This window comes from Equus caballus, chromosome 19 (assembly GCF_041296265.1).
Source record: "Equus caballus isolate H_3958 breed thoroughbred chromosome 19, TB-T2T, whole genome shotgun sequence".
Taxonomy (NCBI): domain Eukaryota; kingdom Metazoa; phylum Chordata; class Mammalia; order Perissodactyla; family Equidae; genus Equus; species Equus caballus.
In genome coordinates this window covers 65,589,353-65,611,878 of record NC_091702.1, presented here as the reverse complement: position 1 = coordinate 65,611,878, position 22,526 = coordinate 65,589,353, and the positions used below count along the sequence as shown (strand labels likewise).

The following is a 22,526-nucleotide window of genomic DNA, read 5'->3' as shown; positions in this document are numbered from 1 at the left end:
ATTTCCTTTTCTCTAAATGAAATTAATTTTGTAAGTGCTTTGAACTTTTTGCAGATTATTGGCAACATATTGTGTAAGAAAGCAGTGTTCCATCAGGAGTGTTCCTGACTCCAGGGACTGCAAGGCTCCTCCTTATACCTTTAGCTCTAGAAGTTGAAATACTCCCAAAGACCTTGGATCATTTTGATTTGTGGTCATTGGAGTGATGCAGGGAGGGTGCAGATTCAGAGCTGCCTGAACCCCTCAGGGACCCAGCTGTGGAATGCTTGGTCAAGGCCAGGTGTTAGCAGAATGACAGTGTTTTGTATTTTTGTTTTTATCTCTGTTTAATGGGAAAAGTGCATTAGTAATGATGACGGATATGCTGATGAAAAGGAGGAAATGCAAAACTGGAGAAAAAATATCTTTAAAATACTTTGCCTTCTTTTGTCTTTTGTATTGTTTGGTAAATCACTGCTAATTCGTAAAAAAAAAAAAGAAAGAACAGATAATGAATCTGGCAAATAGCCCAGAGTTTTATATGCTGCTTTGACTTTTTTCTCTTGATTTTCACAGAACTTCGTCATTATACAATAAAACTTTATCACTGAAGATTTTTCCGTTTTATATGACAAGAGGTCCTTCAGAAGGGAACTCTGTAGTTTGATTAGCTCATCCCCATTAACCTCTTGTGAGAGAACATTTGGTTTTAAATAGAGTTGCAGTGCTATGATTTATATTAAAGAGCTGACCAGTTTCCGAGGTAAAGGTAAGAGGAAATTCATGTCTTTATTTTATAATGTAATATGGTTTGTGGTTGTACCTACTCACCTCCCAATCTCTCTGTGGTAATTACACCATGGACAGTGAGGGTAATCCAAAAATAAGCATTGAAATATAGTTTTCAAAAATCCTTCCTAACCCAGTTGCTTCCACTTTGTGTCCAGACACTCAGCCTCACATGTAGACTAGTACATTACAATAAAATATACTAACCTTGAACTGTTGTCTTCCTTCTTTTTATCCATCTGTCAGGTTTTTCACCTTAGCTTTTCTTTTTCTTTCTTTCTTTTTTTTTTCCACCCTCTCCCTTTTTTTCTTTCTCATTCCTTCATTTGCACCCATTTGATTTTTTTTAATTGTTCACAGGGTTACGTTTTACGGCAGCCTTGGGTTGGTGACTAGAGCACAGGCTGTGGAGCCAGACTTGGGTCTCCATTCTGGTTCTGGCACCAGTTAGCTGTATGTTTTTGAGCAAGCCAGGTAGCCTATGCAGACCTCAGTTTCTTCATCTGTAATCCTTATCTGGGGATTAGAATACCTACTTGCAAGTTCTCTGGGGAGTAGAGGTATTGCAAAGTTCCATCCAAAGTGTTAGTTATTGATGTCAAGTAAGCTTTTAATACGAGGAACAGAGAAGAGCATTGCAGTCCTAGAAACAGCATGAGCAAAGGTGCAGGCTGAGAAGACCCAGTGGTGTGTGGAGGATGTTCTGAGTTTCAGAGGGAGAGAGATAGGGCCTGGTGGAAGGTTTGGACTTTGTGCGTTCAGTAATGTGAGTGCCAAGTGAGTGCTGTTTAGCGGAGAGGGGGAGTGGAGAATTGCCATGATCAGGACAGTGTTGTAGAAGGACCACCAGCACCACAAATGAAGGTTGTATTAGACAGGTGAGGGTAAATGTAGTTGGTCAGCTGTCTGTGGACTGAGGGCTGGCCCTGGAGAGGAGAAGCACAGATACAACGGGGAGGCAGAGAAAGAAATACTAGGGCAGAGGGGCGGACTGGGTCGGGGGGACAAGCAGAAAAATGGAGAAAGGCTCCCAGATGTTGAGCCTGGGTGACAGGGAACGTGGCAGACCATCATCAGAAGTGAGACAAAGAGCAGTCCAAGAGCGACAGTGCACTGGGTATAGGCACATGCCACGTTTGAAATGTAGTTGGACCTTCCATGTGGAACTGTTTGGCAGGCACTGAAAACCTGGAGATGTTGCTTTGGGAATCATCATAGAGAAATTGTTGATACCATTTGAGTGGCTGAGACAACCCAGGGAGAAAATGTAATTCCTCTTCACTGGCCACTCTAATTCTGTATCCCTTTCCCAGAGCCTGAGAGGTGAGTTTTGTTGGCTCTATCCTGTGCCCACATCCCCTCCGCAAGGCCACTGATCCTACTGACTGATAAAAGTCCAACTAGTTCTGGGGCCGGCGCCTTGGCTGAGTGGTTAAGTTCACGCGCTTCGCTTCTTTGGCCCAGGGTTTCGCCGGTTCAGATCCTGGGTGCGGACATGGCACCATTCATCAGGCCATGCTGAAGCAGCGTCCCACATAGCACAACCAGAGGCACTCGCAACTAGAATATACAACGATGTAGTGGGGTGCTTTGGGGAGGAGGAGAAGAAGAAGAAAAAAGATTGGCAACAGATGTTAGCTCAGGTCCGATCTTTGGGGAAAAAAAAAAAGTGTAACTAGTTCTGAGAGCAACCACCATTTCTTCCCAGAACTTAAACAATTCACAGTGACTAAGCCATTATCCAGGCACTGATTGGCTAGCTGGGGGAAAGGAAATCCTGACCTCCTCCTGCAGTGACCAGGCTGGCCCCTCGGCCATTGTGTCTGGGCTGAGCAGACAGATTACATAAACTTGCACTGTAGGGGGATCTGCCACTCCTTGGCACAGGGGTGTTCAGTAATTACAGGATGCTCCCCCCCCAAGCACATTTCCTACCTCATTGGCAGTATGAGAAAACCTGAAATAGGGCCAGAGTTGATAGGTTGGCCTAAAGAAATAATAATTGTCCATTGTTTTCCCTAGTCCTCTCATTACCCTTCTTGGAAGCTAAAATCAGCAGCTCTGGCAGCATTTAAATTTTCTAAAATTTTTGTAATATGTATTATTCTTATAATCAGAAGAAAAAGTTTTGTAGAAAAAAATTTGTGCTGCCTGTGTCTCTCACTATGAGAGATATCATCATTCTCAGCGTGATTCCTACCCATCTACCCCTCCTCCCTGTTGCCCTGAAGGGACTGTCAGGTGTTTAAGTGTTTCTTAAGTTATGGAGCCTTTGGGGATCTGTTGCAGTTTTTAGTTAACTCCTCTTTCAATTAAACTGTACTTTTCTGAGGCCTCAAAGCTGATTGATATCAATGAATTCAGGCAAGAACACCATTAAAAGGCAAAGAACAGAAAAGGAATAGCTGTCTGTTTTTTATTTTAAATTGGAGGGAAAAACCGAACTCACTAATAACGAAGGATAGTAATTCATTCTTGAGGAATTGCTCTGAGTTGTTTGGAGAGCGGCTGCGTTGACGCAGGTTTTTATGTGCATTTAGTTGTTAAGAGAGATACATTGGAGACCACCTTGAAGACTTGCCTCTGCAACGGCAATTTTATTTGTGATGCTTCCTTGGTTTTCATTTATTTAATCCTGAATTGGAAGCAGAATTTAGAGACTGACAAGGTTGAACCCTGATACTTCTTGCCCTGAGCTGGGAAAACACACAATGCTTTTTTTTTAAGTGATTTTGAGACTTCCAGTCTTTCCTTATAAGTTATGTTACTTGAGAAATGGAAACCCTAAGTTAGGGTATACCATCTAGGAAGATTTTCTTGGCTTCTGTAAAGGCTTCAGAAGTTCTACCACCTCTGGGCTGAGTTGGTGCTGTTTGTCTTTCTGGTGGCTAGACCGTGACCCCTTGACTGCCTTTTCTGGAGCTCTTGGGTCACTCTCATGACTGTTGAGGCAGCCACCTGCTTAGAAGCTTCCATGTGCATGGCTGTGATGCTCCTTCTATGGAGCATTTTTACTCGCTTTTCTCTCCAGCCACCTTTGAGGCTGATCAGGGACCTCCTGCTCTGCACATGTTGGTAGCCTGTCTAAACTCACTCCTCATGCCTGTCGTTTGTGCCTTTGCTTATAGAATCTGGCTTTAAAGTTGAATGGACTTTGACTGCAGCTCCAGTGCTCTCTGAGTACAGTCTCCTGACAGTGCAGATTCGTGTTTCTCCTTGGTCTTGCTTTCTCCCATCCCCTATGCACACCCCACCCCCAGGTCAGTCTTCCCCAGGCCTGCCCTTTTGTGTGGGGCTTGGCCTCTCACATTCATTATCTCTTGTTACCCTAACAGTGGCCTCAGAGAGATAGAGGAGTTGGAATGGGAGGCAGGTCCCTCTTGACTGCAGTGATCAAGGAAGGTTTCAGAAGAGGTAAGGTTTGAGCCAGACCTTTCAGTGTGGGTCACTTAATGAGAGAAGAGGATTCTATCCATGTAGAGTAGTGGGGACGAGCAGGGAGAAACCCTATGTACATTTAGGAGCATTCCAAGCATTCTGGCTAAAGTGGCAGACTAGTGAGGCAGAGCACAGGAAGGTCATGCTAGGCAGCCTGTCTGTGTCCATAGGTAGTGGAGAGGATCAAGTACAATTTCTTATGCTTCCCTCTTGCACTGAGGTAGCTCCTCGGTATGCTGCTGTGGAAAGAGAATGGGACGATGGAATTAGACCTGTGTCATGTCTCCTTTTTGTCACATACTAACAGCAGCCTGGAGCAATTTTCCTTACCTCTCAGAATTTAAATATTTTTATCTCTAAATTTGTGATGATACCCATTTTATAGAGTTGTTGTGAAATGGAATACCAGTGTATAAAGGATTGTTTTTCTTCATTGTCTCCCTACCCAGAAACCTTTTCAGAGGACCCTGAGTGCTCCCCAGCATTGTGTTCAAGGCCTCAAAGTCTGATGGGACTATGCCCTTCCAGCCTTACCCTGCCCCAACCATCTCAGCTTCAGCCCCACTGCACTACTCATTGTCCTTGAACCTTGGTTTTCTGCTCTCTTGCCTGCCAGGTGGGCACCTCCCTGGAAGGCCTTTTGTCCTCTCTCTATCCCAGTATTCCTCATCTCCCAGCTTCTGCTCAAATCTCATCTGTTTCTGAAACCTAACCCCTGAACCCTGCCCCAGAGCAACCTGCTTCTCCTCTAGTCCCCTGTTATACTTACTTTCTATAAACTCCTTCTCTGTGTTGGGCTCTTAATTACCTTTTAAGTTAGTCCTCAACTCCTGCCTTAGATTCTGAGTCTTACACCTGCATAGCTGCCTGGCACAGCAATCAGTAATATTAGGTGCTTCATAAATATTTGTCAGTTCATTCTTTTAGGTGATTTGTTGAGGAATGAAAAAAGCTTGTGTCCTAATAAAAGACATTTGTGCTTCTGATGGTTATAAGCTAATACAGAAGGAATTGAAACTCCTCAGAGAAGACTCTCTAGAAACATGTAAACAGTAATGGGTTATCTCTTAAATTCTTGGGAATCCTGCTGAAACCTGTTTTTTCCCCTATTAAGGCAAAAGTGGTTGGTTGTCTAGATTTCTCTTATTTCTCCCAAAGGCATGTGAGAAATGGAAAGCTCATCTGAAAACTCTAGTTATAATATGGTATCCTTGAAAGAGACAAAGGTACAAGTTCTTAATAGAAATACAAATGTTGAAATATGCACATGCTCTGGGCTGATCTGTCAAGTTAGTGGAAACAGTCCTTATGCAATGAAGTTTCATTGCAGATTTTTTAAGTTGCTTCAAGGCTTATGTTTAGTCAGATTCAAGATTCTCATCTCTACACACTAGATATAAGTTTTCAAATGAGCTGTCAAATATCTCCCACAACAAGTAATGTAAAAGAGGAACTGGCTTATAGAGTCAATTGGTCCATCTCTCTAAAGCAGTGGTTCTCAACGGGGGGCTATTTTGCCCCACAGAGAACATTTGGCTGTTTCAGGAGACATTTTTGTTTGTCACAGTTGGGGAATGCTACCTGCCATCTAGTGGATAGCAGCCAAGAATGCTCCTAGACATCTTACAATGCACAGGACATCTTTCCACAACAGAGAATCCTTGGCCCCACACTGAATAGTGCTGAGGTTGAGAAACTTTGCTGTAATGAAAAAAGAGCTGATATGGTAAGGATTAAAAGACATTAATTCATAGAATCTTAGCAAAACAAATCTTTAGAAACCACCTAGTCATTAAGACACCTACAGGTGGGAAAATGAGGAAAGAGAAGTTTAATTTCTGAAAGGAGACTCATGCAGGTAATTGGTTTATTTATCCCCCAACCTTATTTCCCAAAGGAATTTTAAACAATTAAAGGAGGGTGGCAAGACTTGGAGAGAATTCAGAAACCATTGGAAGTTAGAACTGGATGTGGTCTTAGACATCACTAAGCCTGGTTCTCTTTATTTCACAAAGATTGAATGGCTTGTCTAGGGCCCCGTAGCTGACTGGAAAGGGCATGAACTGAACCTGGTCTCTTTGCCTGCCTTAAATGCTCCCTCTCCCAACCATTCCACTTATCTAAATCTTTCCTTGCCCAGTTTCAAGTCTCAGTTGCTCTATGAAACCTTGTTAATGTACTGTAGACCCCCTTAATCTCTAGTTTCTTGTAGGGAATTTAGTTTGCCACTTGATTAAATGTTGTCTGATACTCTTGTTTCTTGTCTCCTTTCCTTGCCCAAATTGATAAGCTCTTCAAGGACAGTGAATCTTTTGTTTCCATAATACCTGCTCCAGCGTTGAGTAGGAGGTAGGCAGTTCAGTGTGTCATGATCAGTGGCTTGATCAGTTGTGTCCATGTGGTGCTTTGAAGAGAAGACACTATGTGCTGAGACACTGTGTGTGTCACTGAAGCACGAGTGGTATGTCAGTCAGCAAACCTGCTTCACCTTTCCAGAGGCCTAAGGAATGCCAGAGAGTGAGACAGCCTTTGTAGGTCTGTGTGGCCTATGTACGTTGTTAGTTGCCCAAAGATGACTAGCCTTTAAAAACTCAGACAAGAAAAAAGTCCCTTAGGTAACCTTACAGAAGTATCATACTGGACCATTTGGCCGTGGAGGAAAAATGAACTTACTAAAAGAAGAAAACGAATTTCAGGCTTTCAAAAAATTGCCTCAAATAATCGGATAAATTTTATTTCTTTTGACCAATAATTTTGTGGAAAACTAAGTGAAATTTTAAAATGAGGTCACGGGTAAAGTGGATTATCCCTAGATTAGCTGACTGCATTGCCGAAGGTTAGCACACATTTTTATGGCACCATTCAAGTGTAAGAGCTGGTGTCCTGATGAAATGTTGACAGATTTGTATGTGCTGCCATACGAACAGTGTTAATTCATTATCAAATTATAAAGTACTTAGAAGTGTTGGCAAGTTGGCTTGCTGGACTCCGTAAGGATTTCTTCCCCTACAGCGTTACCTTTAAGGGGGTGCCTGCTCTGATATATTTGACTGAACAGTGGAAGGGTCCATCAGTTGGAAGGGAAGGGACCCGGAATTTTAATGAAAATGAATTTTAAGGGGGTTAAGGTTTGGGGACTTTATTGAACCACTGATATTCCTTGCTCTTTCTTGCATTTGCTTCACTGTGGCCTAAAGTGAATGCTGTCCTTTGTTTTGGTTCATCCAAACTGCTCTCTTTAATGTGTGTTCTGGATCATTCCCAAGAAATGCTGTAGGGTTATGTTGAGGGCCTGGCATCTGAGGGAGAAACAGAGCTTGTAGGTGTCAGACAGCCTGCTACTGCTCAGCCAAAGATTCAGGCATCTATGCTTTGCTACAGTTGTAAAACTGGGAACCTTCCCACCCTATAAAATGGTAGTTTTTATTGAGCTTTTCTTTTTGAATGAAAAGAAAACCTGGGGAATAAGCCTTCTGATTGTCATGCCAGCCACTAGAGGGCAGAATGGTCACACTTCCTGGGATAGGTGTAATTTCATTCTGATAGAGCGGACTACAGTCAGAACACATTTGCTAATATTTATCAATATAGGGATTCCTAAAACAATGGAATTCCTACTTTCGGGTGCATACTAATCAGCAGAGGAGCTTATTAAAAATGTAGCTTTCCAGGCCTTACCTGTAGAGAGTTCGATTTGATAGCTCGGGGTGGGACATCAGGGAATTCTTATAAGTGTGTCTTGGATTTTACTTTGAGAAACACTGATCTTAATGTTTGGGGCATGCATTTTTGCCTGATTGTCTTTTCTCTTAGGATTGCACAGCAAAATGATTTTTGTGGAAGAAAAAACAATAACAGAAACCAAGGTATAGGGGAAACTAGAATGTTGTTAATTTAAATATCTTTCCCTTCCTTTGTCTAACTCAAAGGAGACTCACTTTGTAAAGATTCAGAATCAAAGAAGCTACTAAAAACGTTTTATGTGAAGTTATACTTCAGTCAATAAAGATCACAGCATCCTTGGGCTACAAGTCTAAGAAATTTTAATTAAATATCCCTTTTATAACTATCTCACCATGCAACCTAATTTTATCCTTTGGGGGTCGTGAAGACCCTGTGCCTGATGTCTTGGCCTTGTGAAATGTAGTTGCGGAGGCCTGAGTAGAATTTATGTAATCCTGGCATCATCCCGAACACATGTGGAGACTTTCCTTTGTGTGTAAAGACCCAGCTCTAGTAATGCACAGTGTCCTTCTGAGGGTGAAGATTTTAGTTTTGCCAGTGCCTCCAGAGAGCAGTGGCATCCTGTTGGTTGCCACTGCTGGTGAAAGGAGGATTTGGTAAAATCATTCAAATCTGTGATACAGTGCTGCAGCTCAAAAAGTTAAGGAGATGGCGGACTGAGTAAAATGAAACTTGATTCTGAAGCTTGGACTTCAGATGAAATGAAATGAAAGGAAGATACTGTTTTTTTAGATATGTGTATCTTCCAAGCTCACCCTCCACCTTCACATATCTCATATGAAGATTTTCCAGTGTCACTTTTCTCTCCTTCCTAGTTTTCAAGGTCCTTGTGTGATTATATGTGAATGAAAAAGAAAGTTCTGTAATCACACACACAGAGTTATAAAAAATCTCTTTTGAAATTAAAGGCCAAAAATCTGCACTGTCATTTTATGTGTGATGTTATGGAAAAGGGAAGATGCTTTTTTGAGAAATGATGCTGTCTTTACCATAAACCTAATTAGTAGCACTTTAGTAATCTATTTGTTATTAATATGAGATTGTCCCTAAATTTTGATGCTAATATGAATTATTATACTGAAGTAATCCTCCCAGTAGAGGAACCTCTGAAAGAGGTTTGGTTCCTTAAAAGTCTGGTAAATTTCCAGTAATGTTAATCACTTGGGAAGCCTATTTATAGTTAATACCTGGAGCAGATGATGAATGAGAATTTGTGCATTATAACATGGAGTACAGGACTTGTGGTGTTAACTTTATTGTAGAGAATTGCTCTGGCTCACATAAGAAATTGAATCCTTACAAAACGGATGGACTAGTGAATAGCCCAGAGCTTCTCAAACTCCCTTAGTTACAGGTGTGCCAAGAATGGATCTTCCCCTCAGCACTTGGGGCAGCCAAGAGGACCCTGGAGGTGACAGGAGTCCCTTGGCTGGTCATCTCTGCCTTTTTATCCGGTTGTATCCAATGCTGTGGAAACATGTTTTCTGTTTGTGCCATTATGTGACAAAGGTTGGGAAGGACTGAAAAGACTTTCCTCTTTAATTCTTTCTAGTTTCGGTTCATAATTTTATGACAAGTTGATCACTGCTCTCCAGAATGTTACATTTACCCTCTCTTGATTATTATCAAGAAAAACATCTTATGCAGCAACATTATCAATGTCTACTTTGAAAGATGTAAAATGAAGTATGTGGTTCCTTCTAAAGTTCTAGCCCAAAGTGACTTAAAAATAAAGTAGTCCCCCTTTATCCACAGTTTCGCTTTGCGCAGTTTCAGTTACCTGCAGTCTGAAAATATTAAATGGAAAATTCTAGAAAGAAACAATTCATAAGTTTTAAATTGTGCACTGTTCTGAATAGTGTGAGGAAATCTTGCACCATCCTGCTCAATACCGCCCAGGACCTGATTCACCCCCTCGTCCAGCGGATTCACACGGTAGATGCCACCAGCCCATTAGTCACTTTGTAGCCTCTCGGTTATCAGATTGACTGTCGCAGTATTGCAGTGCTTGTGTTCAAGTCACCCTTATTGTACTTCATAATGGCCCCAAAGCACAAGAGTAGTGATGCTGGCAATTCGGATATGCCTAAGAGAAGCCATAAAATGCTTCCTTTAAGTGAAAAGGTGAAAGTCCTCCACTTAAGGAAAGGAAAAAAATTGTATGCTGAGGTTGCCAAGATCTATGGTAACTTTTATTGCAGTATGTTGTTTAACTGTCCTATTTTATTATTAGTTGTTGTTAATCTCTTACTGTCCCTAATTTATGAACTTTATCATAAGTCTGTATCTATAGGAAATAACAGTATATATAGGGTTCAGTACTGTCTTCAGTTTCAGACATCCACTGATGGTCTTGGAACATCTCCCCTGTGGATAAGGGGGAACTACTGTAGTTTTGGAAAACATTTAGACTATCATGTATTTTGTAATACAGTTGGGTCACTGCCGATTCCCAAGATAAGTGTGTTTAAACAGAAGCTTTCTCGTTCATCACTGTCCTCAGCTTTCATCTAGATTTATTCAATGATGATGCAGACCCACAGCACTGGTGTTGCCGTTCATCACCATGGAACTGTTTCTGTCAACAAATCCTCGCTTTGCTATCATGAAATTGATTTTGCAGGGAAAAGGAGGATAATTGTGAAAGATTCCTTTTACTTCTAAAGATCTTCACAGTTTGCCTGGGTGTCTAAATGAATTGTGTTTAAAATCAATAACTGGCAATAAAATTGACCACACTAAATTAACAGTTATGAGGTTGGAAAAGGGAAAATGACAGTGAGCTACTTTGTCTGAAATCATCTTTTTGGAATGTGACTTGGGGACCAGATTTGTAATTTAAAATGTTCCTCTGAACATTTCTGCTGTAGAAGTACAGATTAGGCCCAGAGAGTCCCATGAGCTGGCTATTAGAAGTCTTAGGATGCTTTGGCTGAATTTTTCTCCACTACCTTATAAATGGCAGAACAATAATCACAGAAGAAACTTCCCTCAATGAACATACTATATGATTTTCTTTAAAATAAGCCTTTTCTGTAACTTGTGTTTGTAACTATCTTTGGCTTTTATTTGCTTGTTGAGAGGTTAAAAAAAAAAAAAACACAATTAAGTTGTAAGCTTCTGAATGCAGCCCACTTACAAGCAAGGTAGGAAGCATCTACCTTAAGTAATTGAGACTATTTTGGGAACCAAATAGGAAAAAGGAAAGTGTTCAACAACATATATCATAGTGGCTGATTCCAGGTTTGGAGGTAGACATGTGTGTTTTATGGGGGTTTTCATCTGTGGTAGAAATACAGTCAACTTTTGATAGTCAAGGTAACTTGTATTTCCAAATGTGCTTTCTCTGGCTTCCTCTCACATTTCAAAGCTTTTCACTTTCACCATCAGCTCCTATGTGCTCACAAAAGTAAGTTATTTAATATTTTATTCAGTTATTATCAGTAAACATTTATTAAGTTCCTAACATGCGCTAAGCACTGTGCTGGGCACTAGGGGTATTGAGATACATCTCAAGCATGAAGTTAAGTTTGCTTCTGAGAGATCTCACAGTTCACTTTGAAATCAGAGAGACATACATTTTTATTTATTTGAACCACTTCCTCCTCCTCTAATATGTGATCAGAAGTTGACTGTAAATGGGAAGTAGTTCCTGTTTGTTTTTAGGGAAGAATTAATAGACATTATGAACAGGAAATAAAATTCTCTTGTACATGCAAAAATATAACACAAAATGACCAAAAGAAAATTCAGCAAGCAATGGTAAAAATAACAAATTATTTACTGTTTTATAATGTTAAAGTATTTTACCAAGACAAGTTGCAGTCAAATTAATGTGAGTTATGGAAAATGAAATACATAAAGATGTATTTATACAAGTGCAGACTAAATATTTTCCATACAGGTATGTAAATGAAAAGATATACAGTAAGTGCACACTTGGTATGACTATGCAGGCAACACTTAGTTAGTTGCAGATACTCTTGTTGGATAGTTCATGCATAAACCTTCCCAAAGTACAAGTTCAGTCAGCCTTTTTGGGGATGTGGAGGGATCATTAAAAAGGATTGAGTTCCTTGCAATAATATCAGTATAGACTGGATGAGGGTGAGGGTCGTCAGTTATATATATTACTTACTGTAATTTGTGATTGTCGAGGAAGAGTTGTGGCTGTTGGTGTGATAGTAATACTGCTGGTGACTTTATTGGTGGTTTTATTTAATGCCCCATTACTTAAGCCTTGAGTTCGGTTATCCTGTGGTGGTGTTGAAGGGCTGGCAGGTCTCACGGGGCTGGCTACAGCTTGCATGTAAGGACTTCCTAAGTGAATGTGGATTTTATTATCCTCAGTAGTTATCACACTTGAACTATTACTGTTTGAACGTTGAAATTGCCATGATGACTGCCGGTCAGGGGAGACTCTGAAAATCGCGTGCTTGGCACTGATTTCTATTGGCTCTGGGGAGCGTCCCTGCTCAGGAGAGCTAGCTGAACCAGTCACAGCCAAAACCTGAATAGGTGACATTGTCCTTTCTGGAGTTATGGAACCACAAGACTCTGGGGTCTGGGCTCTGGCAAAGGTTGCCATGGTAATTGGGGACACGCCTTGCTCTAAATTCATGAGGCCTTCAGCAGAGGTTTTAGATTTCACTGGTGTTATGGAGGCGTTTTGGAGGATGGTTATCCTTTGCTTTGGGGTACCACAGTTTGGTATCACTGCTGTGCTTGTGTAAGAGTGAGGACTCTCTGTGGTCGGACTTGTGATTTCAAGAGTAGCTGTGTTTTGGACATGGTCTGGAGTAACCTTTATATGAAGTGGCTGCCCAGGTGTGTGGCTTAGGACTAGATCTCCAGGTTGCACGAAGTTGCCATTGGGTTTAGTTTGTATTTTTCCATTCTGAGGATGGCCCTCTTTGGATTTCATCCAAGGAATCCATAGCTTCCTGTTAACAGGACAGGAAGTAGATGAGTTGCATTTGAAGGACAGCACGGATTCCTCATCATTAGGGTCCTCATCCTGGTCCTCACTCTCCTCATATAACTGACCGTTGATAACTGCTCGTTCCAAAGGAATGAGACTCTTGTAATCGGGTGGCTCACTGTCTACTGCTTCTGTTTGAACTTCTTTAGAAAATACTTGAGGGTCAGAGATTCTTCTTCCATTGAAACTTGGCCGGAGGCTCTTACTGAAATGCCGGTACCTCTCTAACTCTTTAGTGAGGCTTTCAATCTCTCTTCCTAAATCTCTGTTCCTGTTTTCTTGTTGATTGAGTTTCTTTTGCAGAACTGAATGATCTCCCTGGAGGTGACATATCAGGTCCTCAGTTGCCATGTATTCATGAATTTTCTCTTTCAGCGCATCCACTTCTCTTGAGAGGTGCCCTGATTTAGCTTCTTCTTCTTGAAGCCTTTTGAAAAGCCATTGTTCATGGCTGGACTCTGTCTTTTCTGCTAACTTGTACTTGGCAAGCTCCATTTTAACATGTTCCAGCTCTTCAGATAAAAATTGAGCTTTGTCTCGTTCGTTAGCATACCTTCGTTCTAGGGTTTCATACTCATCTTCTGTTTTCATGAGGTCGTCCTCAATAGCTTTCATATCCTTTAACTTCAGTTTCAGTCTTTCCACTTCTTGAGAGAGCTCTTTAATCTTATTGTTTTCTTGGTGTAATGCTGTTGTGGACCTACTAGAATCTTGATTTAATTTGTTTTTCAGGAAATCTTTCTCAATTGCTTCCAATGATTGAAGCCTATTTTTCAACATATTAACTTTGGACAGGAGATCGTTTCCTTTCTCTTCTTCGGCTTTCAGTTTGTTTTTCAGATCATCTCTCTCCTTGGTTACACTGTACATTTTTTCTTCCGCATCAGTTTTGGACTTCAGTGCCCTCTTAGTTTCCTCAATTAGCTTCTCAGTGACCGTTGTCACTTTATTTTGCTCCACTTGAAGTTGAGAAGAAGCAGCTTGTAACTTATCTTCAGTTTGCTTCAATTTTTCACTCATTGTTTTCCGTTCATCTACCAGCATCACAGTTAATGTTTTCAGTTTAGTTAAATCCTCTTTTAGAGTGAATTCTGTCTTTTCCAGCCGACTTTCAATGGCTTCTAGCTCTTTGATCCTTACTTTTAAACTCTCCAATTCTTGAGACAACTGCTTTGTGGTCATCCTTTCTTTGTCTAAATTGCATTTCAGAGAGTAACATTCTTGTTTGCTTTTGTTGAAAGCATCTTCTAATTTTTCTAGAGCCATAATCCTTTTATTGAGTTTTTCAACCTCGAGTTTAAAGTCTTTACTCTGTGATGTTTCCTTTTCGAGCCTCTTATTGAGATCTCTGCACTGCTCCTCCATTTTTATGAGCTCTTCATCCTTCCCTTCCATTTCTAGTACACGTTTCCTGAGCTCCTCCACCTCAGCCATGATACCAGAGTTTCCATATTCTCCCTTGTTGATTTTTTCTTTTATATCTTGCAGCTCCTCTTCTGCTTTTCGTAAAGACCTGTTTGTCTCTTCTAACTCATCAATTTGCCGGCTGAGTGCTGCCAACTTTTGTCGAAGCTGGCGATTTTGGCTGTCCTCATTGGTGAGCTTCGCCATAATTGCTTCTTGATTCTGGTGAAACTCTGTGGTCTGTGTTTGCAGTTCCTTCTCTAGTCTGGTTGCCTTCTGCTCTTCTTCCTGAACTCTGGCTTCAGCAAGGGCTAGTTTAGCATGTGTTTCCTTCGCACTTGTGGTTAGGTCGTGGATTTTCTGTCTTTGAAGGGCGAGCTGTGCTGTCAGCCTTTGTTGTTCGTCTACCACCATCAAAGCAAAAGACTTCAGTTTGGTCAGCTCCTCTTTCAGGGCGGTGACCTTCTTCTCCTTTTCTTGCTCCTTCTTCTCCTGGGATTCAGTTTCTTGGTCAATCAGCTTCTTTAATCTGGAAAATACAAGAGTATATTCTATTTTGTGATTCGTGTTTTAGTAAATTATCAGCAGTGATTAAACATTTATGTAATTTAGAAAGATTGTATCAGCTCATATAGAATATGGAAAGGAATTCCTGAATTTGATGGGGGAGGAGAATCTTGATATACAGCTAGCTTGCTTTTTCGCCTTCACTACCCACCTCCCTGCAACCCTTCATTGAGTGGTAACAGTTGCAGTTCACCAGGAGTTTTAGAAGAATAAGGGCTAGAATATTTAGTTTAAATTTCTTGTGTAACATAATTAGTAGGCCATCTTAGTCTGAAGACTGTAAAAACAGGTACAAGCTCGAGATTCAGCTGGACCTAGCTTCTAGACTGACCCTACTATACCAGCTAATTAAGCTGGACAGTTATTTAACATTTTTGAGCTTCAGTTTCCTGATAAGAAAAATGGAGGCAAAAATTGTATTGTCTCAGGGGCCGTTTGTGAAAATTGAATGAGATAATTCGTCTACGATTCTCAGAGTACTGACACATAGTAAGCATTTGATAAGTGTCAGCTTTGCTGTTGTTCTTTTTTATTAATGTGATTATTATATTTATCAAATGGTTTGCTTGAACCATGTAATGTGGTACATTAATGTCTGGTGCACAACTTCCTGATTCTTAGTTAAGATAAAATTTTATTCACATTGCTTAGCAGTTATGCACTTCACTGATGGACCTCTCTGCCAGTTAAAACTTGGTTTACACCAGCATGACGTTGTGCTAGGGATCACTTCACATATATCTTTATCCCCATAGTGGATGGTAATTGAATGAGGGGAACTGAGAGTCATCTGAAAGAGTTTAGAGTTTTCATAACCTATGGGAAGAGCATGGGGTTTGATAGGAAAGAGCTTATTGATGAGAGTCCGATTCTAGAAATGATGTAAGAAAAACTCTATTATCAGGAACATAATGATTCCCTTGTACATGATGATTCTATTATAACATTATTTTTTTCTTTTATGTTTTGAATTTGTTGGCATAACATGAGAGCATTTTACATGCAATATGAACTATCTCTTCCACACACTTTTTTCCTCCGTAGTGAGGTCATAGTTTTAAATTTGTGGTACTCTTAATTACACTGGGAATGGGCTGATTATAGAGGATGTAATTACAGCTTTGCTTTATTGTTATACAGAAGCTAAAATAGAATGGAATCCCTGAAGAAGTGAACTACAGGACTTGTCATGGATGAAAAATTATAAATATTTGTTTTCTGGTCAAACATAGAGTTCATAATATTTTAATATATCTTTTCCATTAGGAATAAGTTAATTATCTAATGCATGTCTTTAATCCTTGCCACAAAACTTTCTTTTTGAAAGTAGTTTAAGGATTTGAGAGGACATTTTAAAAGAAAACAGATTTGAGGCAGTCTTCTTGAAAATAGTCCTTTTTGAGATCCTAATCTGTTCTTTCTGTAATTACACTACACAAGAGGAACATGTTTAAAATAATTGTATAATGTAAGAACTCCCAAACTTTTTTGTGGGGAGGATCCACTTTTAGCTTTCCTGTTTTGAGAACCTGACAGGAGACTGGCCCAAGGCTGTGGCCTGCGAGATTCTGAAGAAGCAGGGCTGAATGCTGGGGTGGGGTTGGCGATGATCTCATCCACAGTCTTGGCAAGAGCCTTGCCCATGACTTCTGGCCCTGTACCACTCCTTATTTGAGACACCTGGGAGCCTGAGAAGAGAAACATGGCGGCTCCTTCCTGAACAGTCATAGGACTTCTCAACCCAGTGGCAGAATCCACGGGTAAATTGCTTTGGTGGTAAAACAGTTACAGAAACTTTGGCAAAGTGCTTCTTCCTCCCACCTTAGCACTAGAATCATATTTAACAATGTGCTGAGCATAACTGCAGTGAAATATTTTCCTGTCTCTATATCACAGTGCTTAGAGAACAGTTTCACAAAAACTTTTCAGGATTTCTTTTCAACTTATTAAATAATACCATATGCTATTTCATTTTCATGAGAAGGGGGTATGTTTTTTAGGGGGGAAGGGGGAGATTGTTTTGCAGTTTAATGAAAAGAGCATTACAATTGACTGGTGATTAGTGAATCTTGGCAGTGCCATAACTGCCAAAAAACAGATTTTGAAGAAGTTTCCGTTGTTTCCATTGTGTTCAGTGTTTTGGGCAGCAAGCATGATGCATCTTGCTCAGCGTTGTGCAAGCTCATGTATCCAGAAACTTTTTCAAGGTTTCTGGAAATCAGCTGGCATCCCCATCTATTCCCAAGCCCCATCTTACAAGGTGGGCACATAGAACTGATGATGATCTGAATACATTTGCTCTCAGCATTTCCTTACCACTTGTTTGCCAACAACCTGCGATTTCCCTGGGCCAGTCCCATGAGCACAGCATAGGACTGTCAACAGACTAGTCAGATAAAGCCGGTCAGGGAGGGAAATAGGAACATTTGAAGATTGAAGTTTGAATATAATGTTATAAACCAATGTTACCACAATAAAAAAAAAAAAAAAGACTGAAGTTTGAGGTTAGTTTATGGTCTTGAAGAATGGCATTTCTTTGCACAGTTAGCTGGTCCTTATTAAAGGATTTGAAGCTGCAAGCCTGGCTTCTGGTGCACAGTGCCCTAAACAAGGAAGCACACTCCTAATTACTAATGCAGAGGGATGTCTTTATGTATGTGACACATATATTTGGCTAGGTATATTTTTTCTTTCAAAGATATATGAGTGCTTTCAGTAAATATTTGCTGAGTGTTGACTGTATTTTAGTCATTTGAGGTCCACAATCACTTATCAAAATTCTAAAGTTTTCAAATTTTAGAAAGGCAATAAGGAGCATCTTCCATATATTATATAACAGTTCCAGTAAGGCTGTGACACCACCACCTCCTAAGCAAATCTCTGAATACTTCAGCAGTGACCCATGTGAACAGTTACACTTAGTGGGACAGTTGAGATAATAAATAGCCTCACATCTATTCAGGTTTTGCTGCCAAGTGAGTTCAGATAAGAAGTTTTGCTGCCACAATTTAGCAAAAACTGCACAGTGTTTAGATGTTTGAAATCACAGACAAGGGATTGTGGACATGTACAATGAAGGTACAGACTGTTGGTGTCTTTTGGGTAAGGAGGGTGTGGAGTTGAGGGTCCTAAGCTTGCTTCCTTCTTCAGTAGGATTGGGTAACTTAATTTTCTGTCTCCATTATTTTTCTTTGCATATTAACAGGCGTTAGGCATTGATGCTGACTGACTTTATATGCTAATACAGATTATCATTGACTCTGGGTTTGCTAGCAAAACTAGATAAATGATTTTGAGAGCTTTTAACCAGGGTACTCATAATCTTGAGATGCAGAATGTCCAGATATGAAATTCATTCTCTCAGAGCTGTGTAGTCAAATTATTGCTCCTTTTTACATGAATAGTTCCAATTAGTGTGCCTTTATGTAGGGATATTTGTACAGTCTATGCTGGAGTTTCTCCAACCTCAGCACTGTTGACATTTTGAGCCAAGTGATTCTTTGTTGTGGAGGACTGTCTTGTGCACTGTAAAACGTTTAGCAGCGTCTTTGGTTTCTACTCACTAGATGCCAGTACAACCCTCCTCTCCCCAACCAAAAATGTCTCCAGACATTGCCCAATGCCTCCTGGGGGGCGCAAAATCGCCCTCAGTTGAGAATCACTGATCTGTGTATGTATGTGTGTTTATGGACACATGTATGTCAGTCTATCAATGGAAGTTAGACTCTCCATCATCCTGCCTCTCTCAGCATTAATTAAGCAGGTGCAACTGAAAGTGCCCACCTGAGTTACAGATACACCTGGTCACTGTATCTTCCATGCTAATGGCCTCTTCTTTACCAGTGCTTCTCACAGTTGAAAGTGCATGTGAATTATCTGGGAATCTTGTTAAATTGCAGATTCCAATTCAGGAGGTGGGAATGGGCCTCAACTTCTGCATTATAACGAACTTTCAGGTGATACCAGGACTGACTATGGGTAGCAAAACTTTACTATTTACATGTCATGTTTTCTGGAAATAGTATTCTGGCTGAATATTAACTCAGCCAAATTGTTCATTATTGATTATACCCCAATCTGTGGACATAGCCTGTATTCCTGACCTAGGGGACTATCTATTTTTTCAGAGAATATCAGGTAAGAGAGCATGACTAAATTAGCTAAAATCTGTCCGCATTACTTGAAAAAAATGACTCAAAATGCATATCATAGGTGGTAGGTCAGTAGTTAAATTTTCACCTAAAAAGGGCAGTAAATAATTTTAGTTCCAATTTGTGATTTCCTCACACAGCCTAAAGACTAAAATATAGGAGAATATATATATAAGAGCTACCTTTATTTAGTGCCAATGATGTGCTGCTAAGCAGTGAGCTAAGTCTATACATCTAGTGGTTTTAATTCTCATGGTAAGCTTTAGGGTTTTGGAATGATTGTATCTATTTTATAGCCATGAGAACTGAGGCTCAGAAAGGTCAGGAAAGGGCAAACCCTGTGCCGTTTCCCCATACCACATTGCCTCTTCAACAAAGAACAGAGCTATTGCATGGACCTGCTTCATATACAAAGTGTCTTTCTCAAGGAACACTCTTTGTATTAGAGAAACTATCAACTTAAAGAAAAATTGTCATTTATCATTGTGCTTGCATTCTTTTTAGTTCATATCTCATAGATCAGTGGTTTTGAAATGTTTGCGCTTATATCTCTTAAAATAATTGTTTTATTATGTGCAACTAGTTTGTTCCTATAAAGAGTATTCGTATCACTTCCCTTTAGCAAGTGTTACTTTTTTTTCAGCTTATTGAGGTATAATTGACAAATAAAACTGTAAAATACTTAAAGTGTACACCATGATGATTTGATACACAAATAAACTGTGACAGGATTCCTACCAAGGTAACACATCCATCACCTGACATATTCACCTTCTTTTGTGTGTGTGAGAACACTTCTACTCTCTTAGCAAATTTCAGTTATTCAATTCAGTATTATCAACTCTAGTTACCATGTTATACATTAGATCCTCAGACCTTATTTCATCTTATAACTGATTTGTGCCCTTTTGCCAGCCTTTTCCTATTTCCCCTACCCACCTTTAGCCCCTGGAAACCACCATTCTAGTCTCTATTTCTATGAGTTCAGCTTTTTTTTTTAGATTCCACATATAAGTGATACAATGTACTATTTGTCTTTCTTTGTCTGGCTTATTTCACTTAGCATAGTGCCTTTCAGGTTCATCCATGTTGTTGCAAATGGCAGGATTTCCTTGTTTGTTAAGCCTAAATAATATTTCACTATATATATAATATATATACATGCCATATTTATACATATTATATATAATATATGCATTTATATATAATAATTTTTATATATACCACATTTGCTATATTTTATATATATATATATATATCACATTTTCTTTATCCATTCATCTGTTGTCAGACACTTAGATTGTTTTCATACCTTGGCTATTGTAAATAATGCTGTAATGAATATGAGAGGTACAGAAATCTCTATAAGATAGTGATTTCCTTTCCTTTGGATATATACCTCGGAGTGGGATTGCTGGATCATATGGTAGTTCTATTTTTAACTTTTTGAGGAACCTCCATACTGTTTTCCATAGGGACCGTACCAGAATTTACATTCCCACCAACAGTGCACAAGGGCTCCCTTTTCGTCACATCCTCGCCAACACTTATTTCTGGTCTTTCTGATAATAGCCATTCTAACAGGTGTGAGGTGATAGCTCACTGTGGTTTTGATTTGCGTTTCCCACATGATTAGTGATGTTGAGCATCTTTTCATCTGCCTCTTGGCCATTTGTATGGCTTCTTTGGAAAAATGTCTATTCAGGTCCTTTGCCCACTTTTTAATTGTGTGATTTGGTTTTCTGCTATTGAATTGTATGAGTTCCTTGTATATTTTGGATATTAACACTATCGAATACATGGTTTGCAAATATTGTCTCCCATTTCATAGGTTACCTTTTCATTTTGTCGATGGTTCCCTTTGCTGTGCAGAAGCTTTTTTAGTTTGATGTAGTCGTACTTGTTTATTTTTGCTTTTGGTGTCAAATCCAAAACATTGCAAAGACCAATGTCAGGGAGCTTACCCCCTATGTTTTCTTCTAGGAGTTTTACAGATTCCGGTCTTACAGTAAAATCGTTAATCCATTTTGAGTTGATTTTTGTGTATGATGTAAGACAGGGATCCAGTTTCATTCTTTTGCATGTGAATATCCAGTTTTCTGACACTATTTACTTAAGAGAACATCCTTTCCCCATTGTATCTTCTTGGCTCCTTGGTTGAAAATTAACTGACCATGCATTCATGCAATGCATAATGATGTTTCAGTCATTAATGGGCTGCATATATGATGGTGGTTCCATAAGATTAGTACCATATAGCCTAGGTATGTAGTAGGCTGTACCATATAGGTTTGTGTAGTATACTCTATGATGTTCACACAGTGACAAAATCGCCTAACAACGCGTTTCTTAGAACGTATCCCCATTGTTAAGTGAAGCTTGACTATATATGAGATGGGCTTATTTTGGGGCTCCCTTTTCTGGTCCATTGGTCTATGTGTCTGTTTTTATGTCAGTATTGTTTTGCACACTATAGCTTTGTAATATAGTTTGAAATCAGGATTTGTGATGCCTCCAGCTCTGTTCTTTCTCAAGACTGCTTTGGCTATTTGGGGTCTTTTGTGGTTCCATAAACATTTTAGGATTATTTTTTCTCTTTCTGTGGAAAATGCCATTAGAATTTTGATAGGGATTGCGTTGAATCCATAGATCATTTTGGGTAGTATGGACGTTTTAATAGTATTTTCGCAATCCATGAGTACAGAATATCTTTCCATTTATTTGTGTCATCTTCAGTTTATTGCATCAGTGTCTTATAGTTTTCTCTGTATAGATCTTTTACCTCCTTGGTTAAATTTATTCCAAAATATTTTATTCTTTTTGTCATTTTGTAAATAGGATTGTTTTAATTTCTCTTTGTGATAGTTTGTTCTAAAAGAATTCTTAAAAACTAAGAACCCCTTCACACATTTTAAACCTGATATCTAGAATTTTTTATTCAAGGTTTAAATAATTGCAAAAGATATATATTAACATCTGTCATATAATCCAAAAGTCATCTTTGGCAAATCAGTCAGCCAGATCAGACATTCAGGAAAAGTCGGACTTCATTTTTGAACTTGCAAGTATGGTAGTCTGCCCTTACCCAGGGTTTTGCTTTCCACAGTTTGTTACTCATGGGCACCATAGTCCGAAAATATTTAGTGGAAAATTCCAGAAATAGACAATTTGTAAGTTTTAAATTGCTTGCCATTCTGAGTAGTGTGATGAAATCTCGCACTCTCCTGCTCCATCCTGCTTGGGACATGACTCATCCCTTTGTCCAGAGGATCCACACTGTAGACGCCACCCATCCATTAGTCACTTAGTAGCCTCTCAGTTATCAGATCGACTGTCGCAGTATCGCAGTGCTTGTGTTCAGGTCAGCCTTACTGTACTTCATAATGGCCCCAAAGCACAAGAATAGTGATGCTGGCAATTTGGATATGACAAAAAGAAGCTGTAAAGTGCTTGCTTTAAGTGAAAATGTGTAA

General features: G+C 39.7%; 2 protein-coding genes across 5 annotated transcripts in view; one reads left to right on the top strand and one right to left on the bottom strand.

Moving 5' to 3' along the window:
* CMSS1 (cms1 ribosomal small subunit homolog) overlaps positions 1–22,526 on the top strand; it is a 361,626-nt gene that overhangs the window by 12,869 nt on the left and 326,231 nt on the right. The gene's annotated exons all lie outside the window — the stretch shown is intronic.
* FILIP1L (filamin A interacting protein 1 like) overlaps positions 1–22,526 on the bottom strand; it is a 297,195-nt gene that overhangs the window by 8,564 nt on the left and 266,105 nt on the right. For 2 of the 4 annotated variants that reach the window (XM_005601759.4, NM_001163896.1), the window contains one exon: positions 12,089–14,864. In XM_005601759.4, coding sequence (XP_005601816.2) covers positions 12,089–14,864 — 2,776 coding nt within the window. Of the gene's footprint in view, positions 1–11,713; positions 14,865–22,526 lie in introns of those variants that run through there. The other 2 variants (XM_070242350.1, XM_005601762.4) reach the window with 1 other exon arrangement.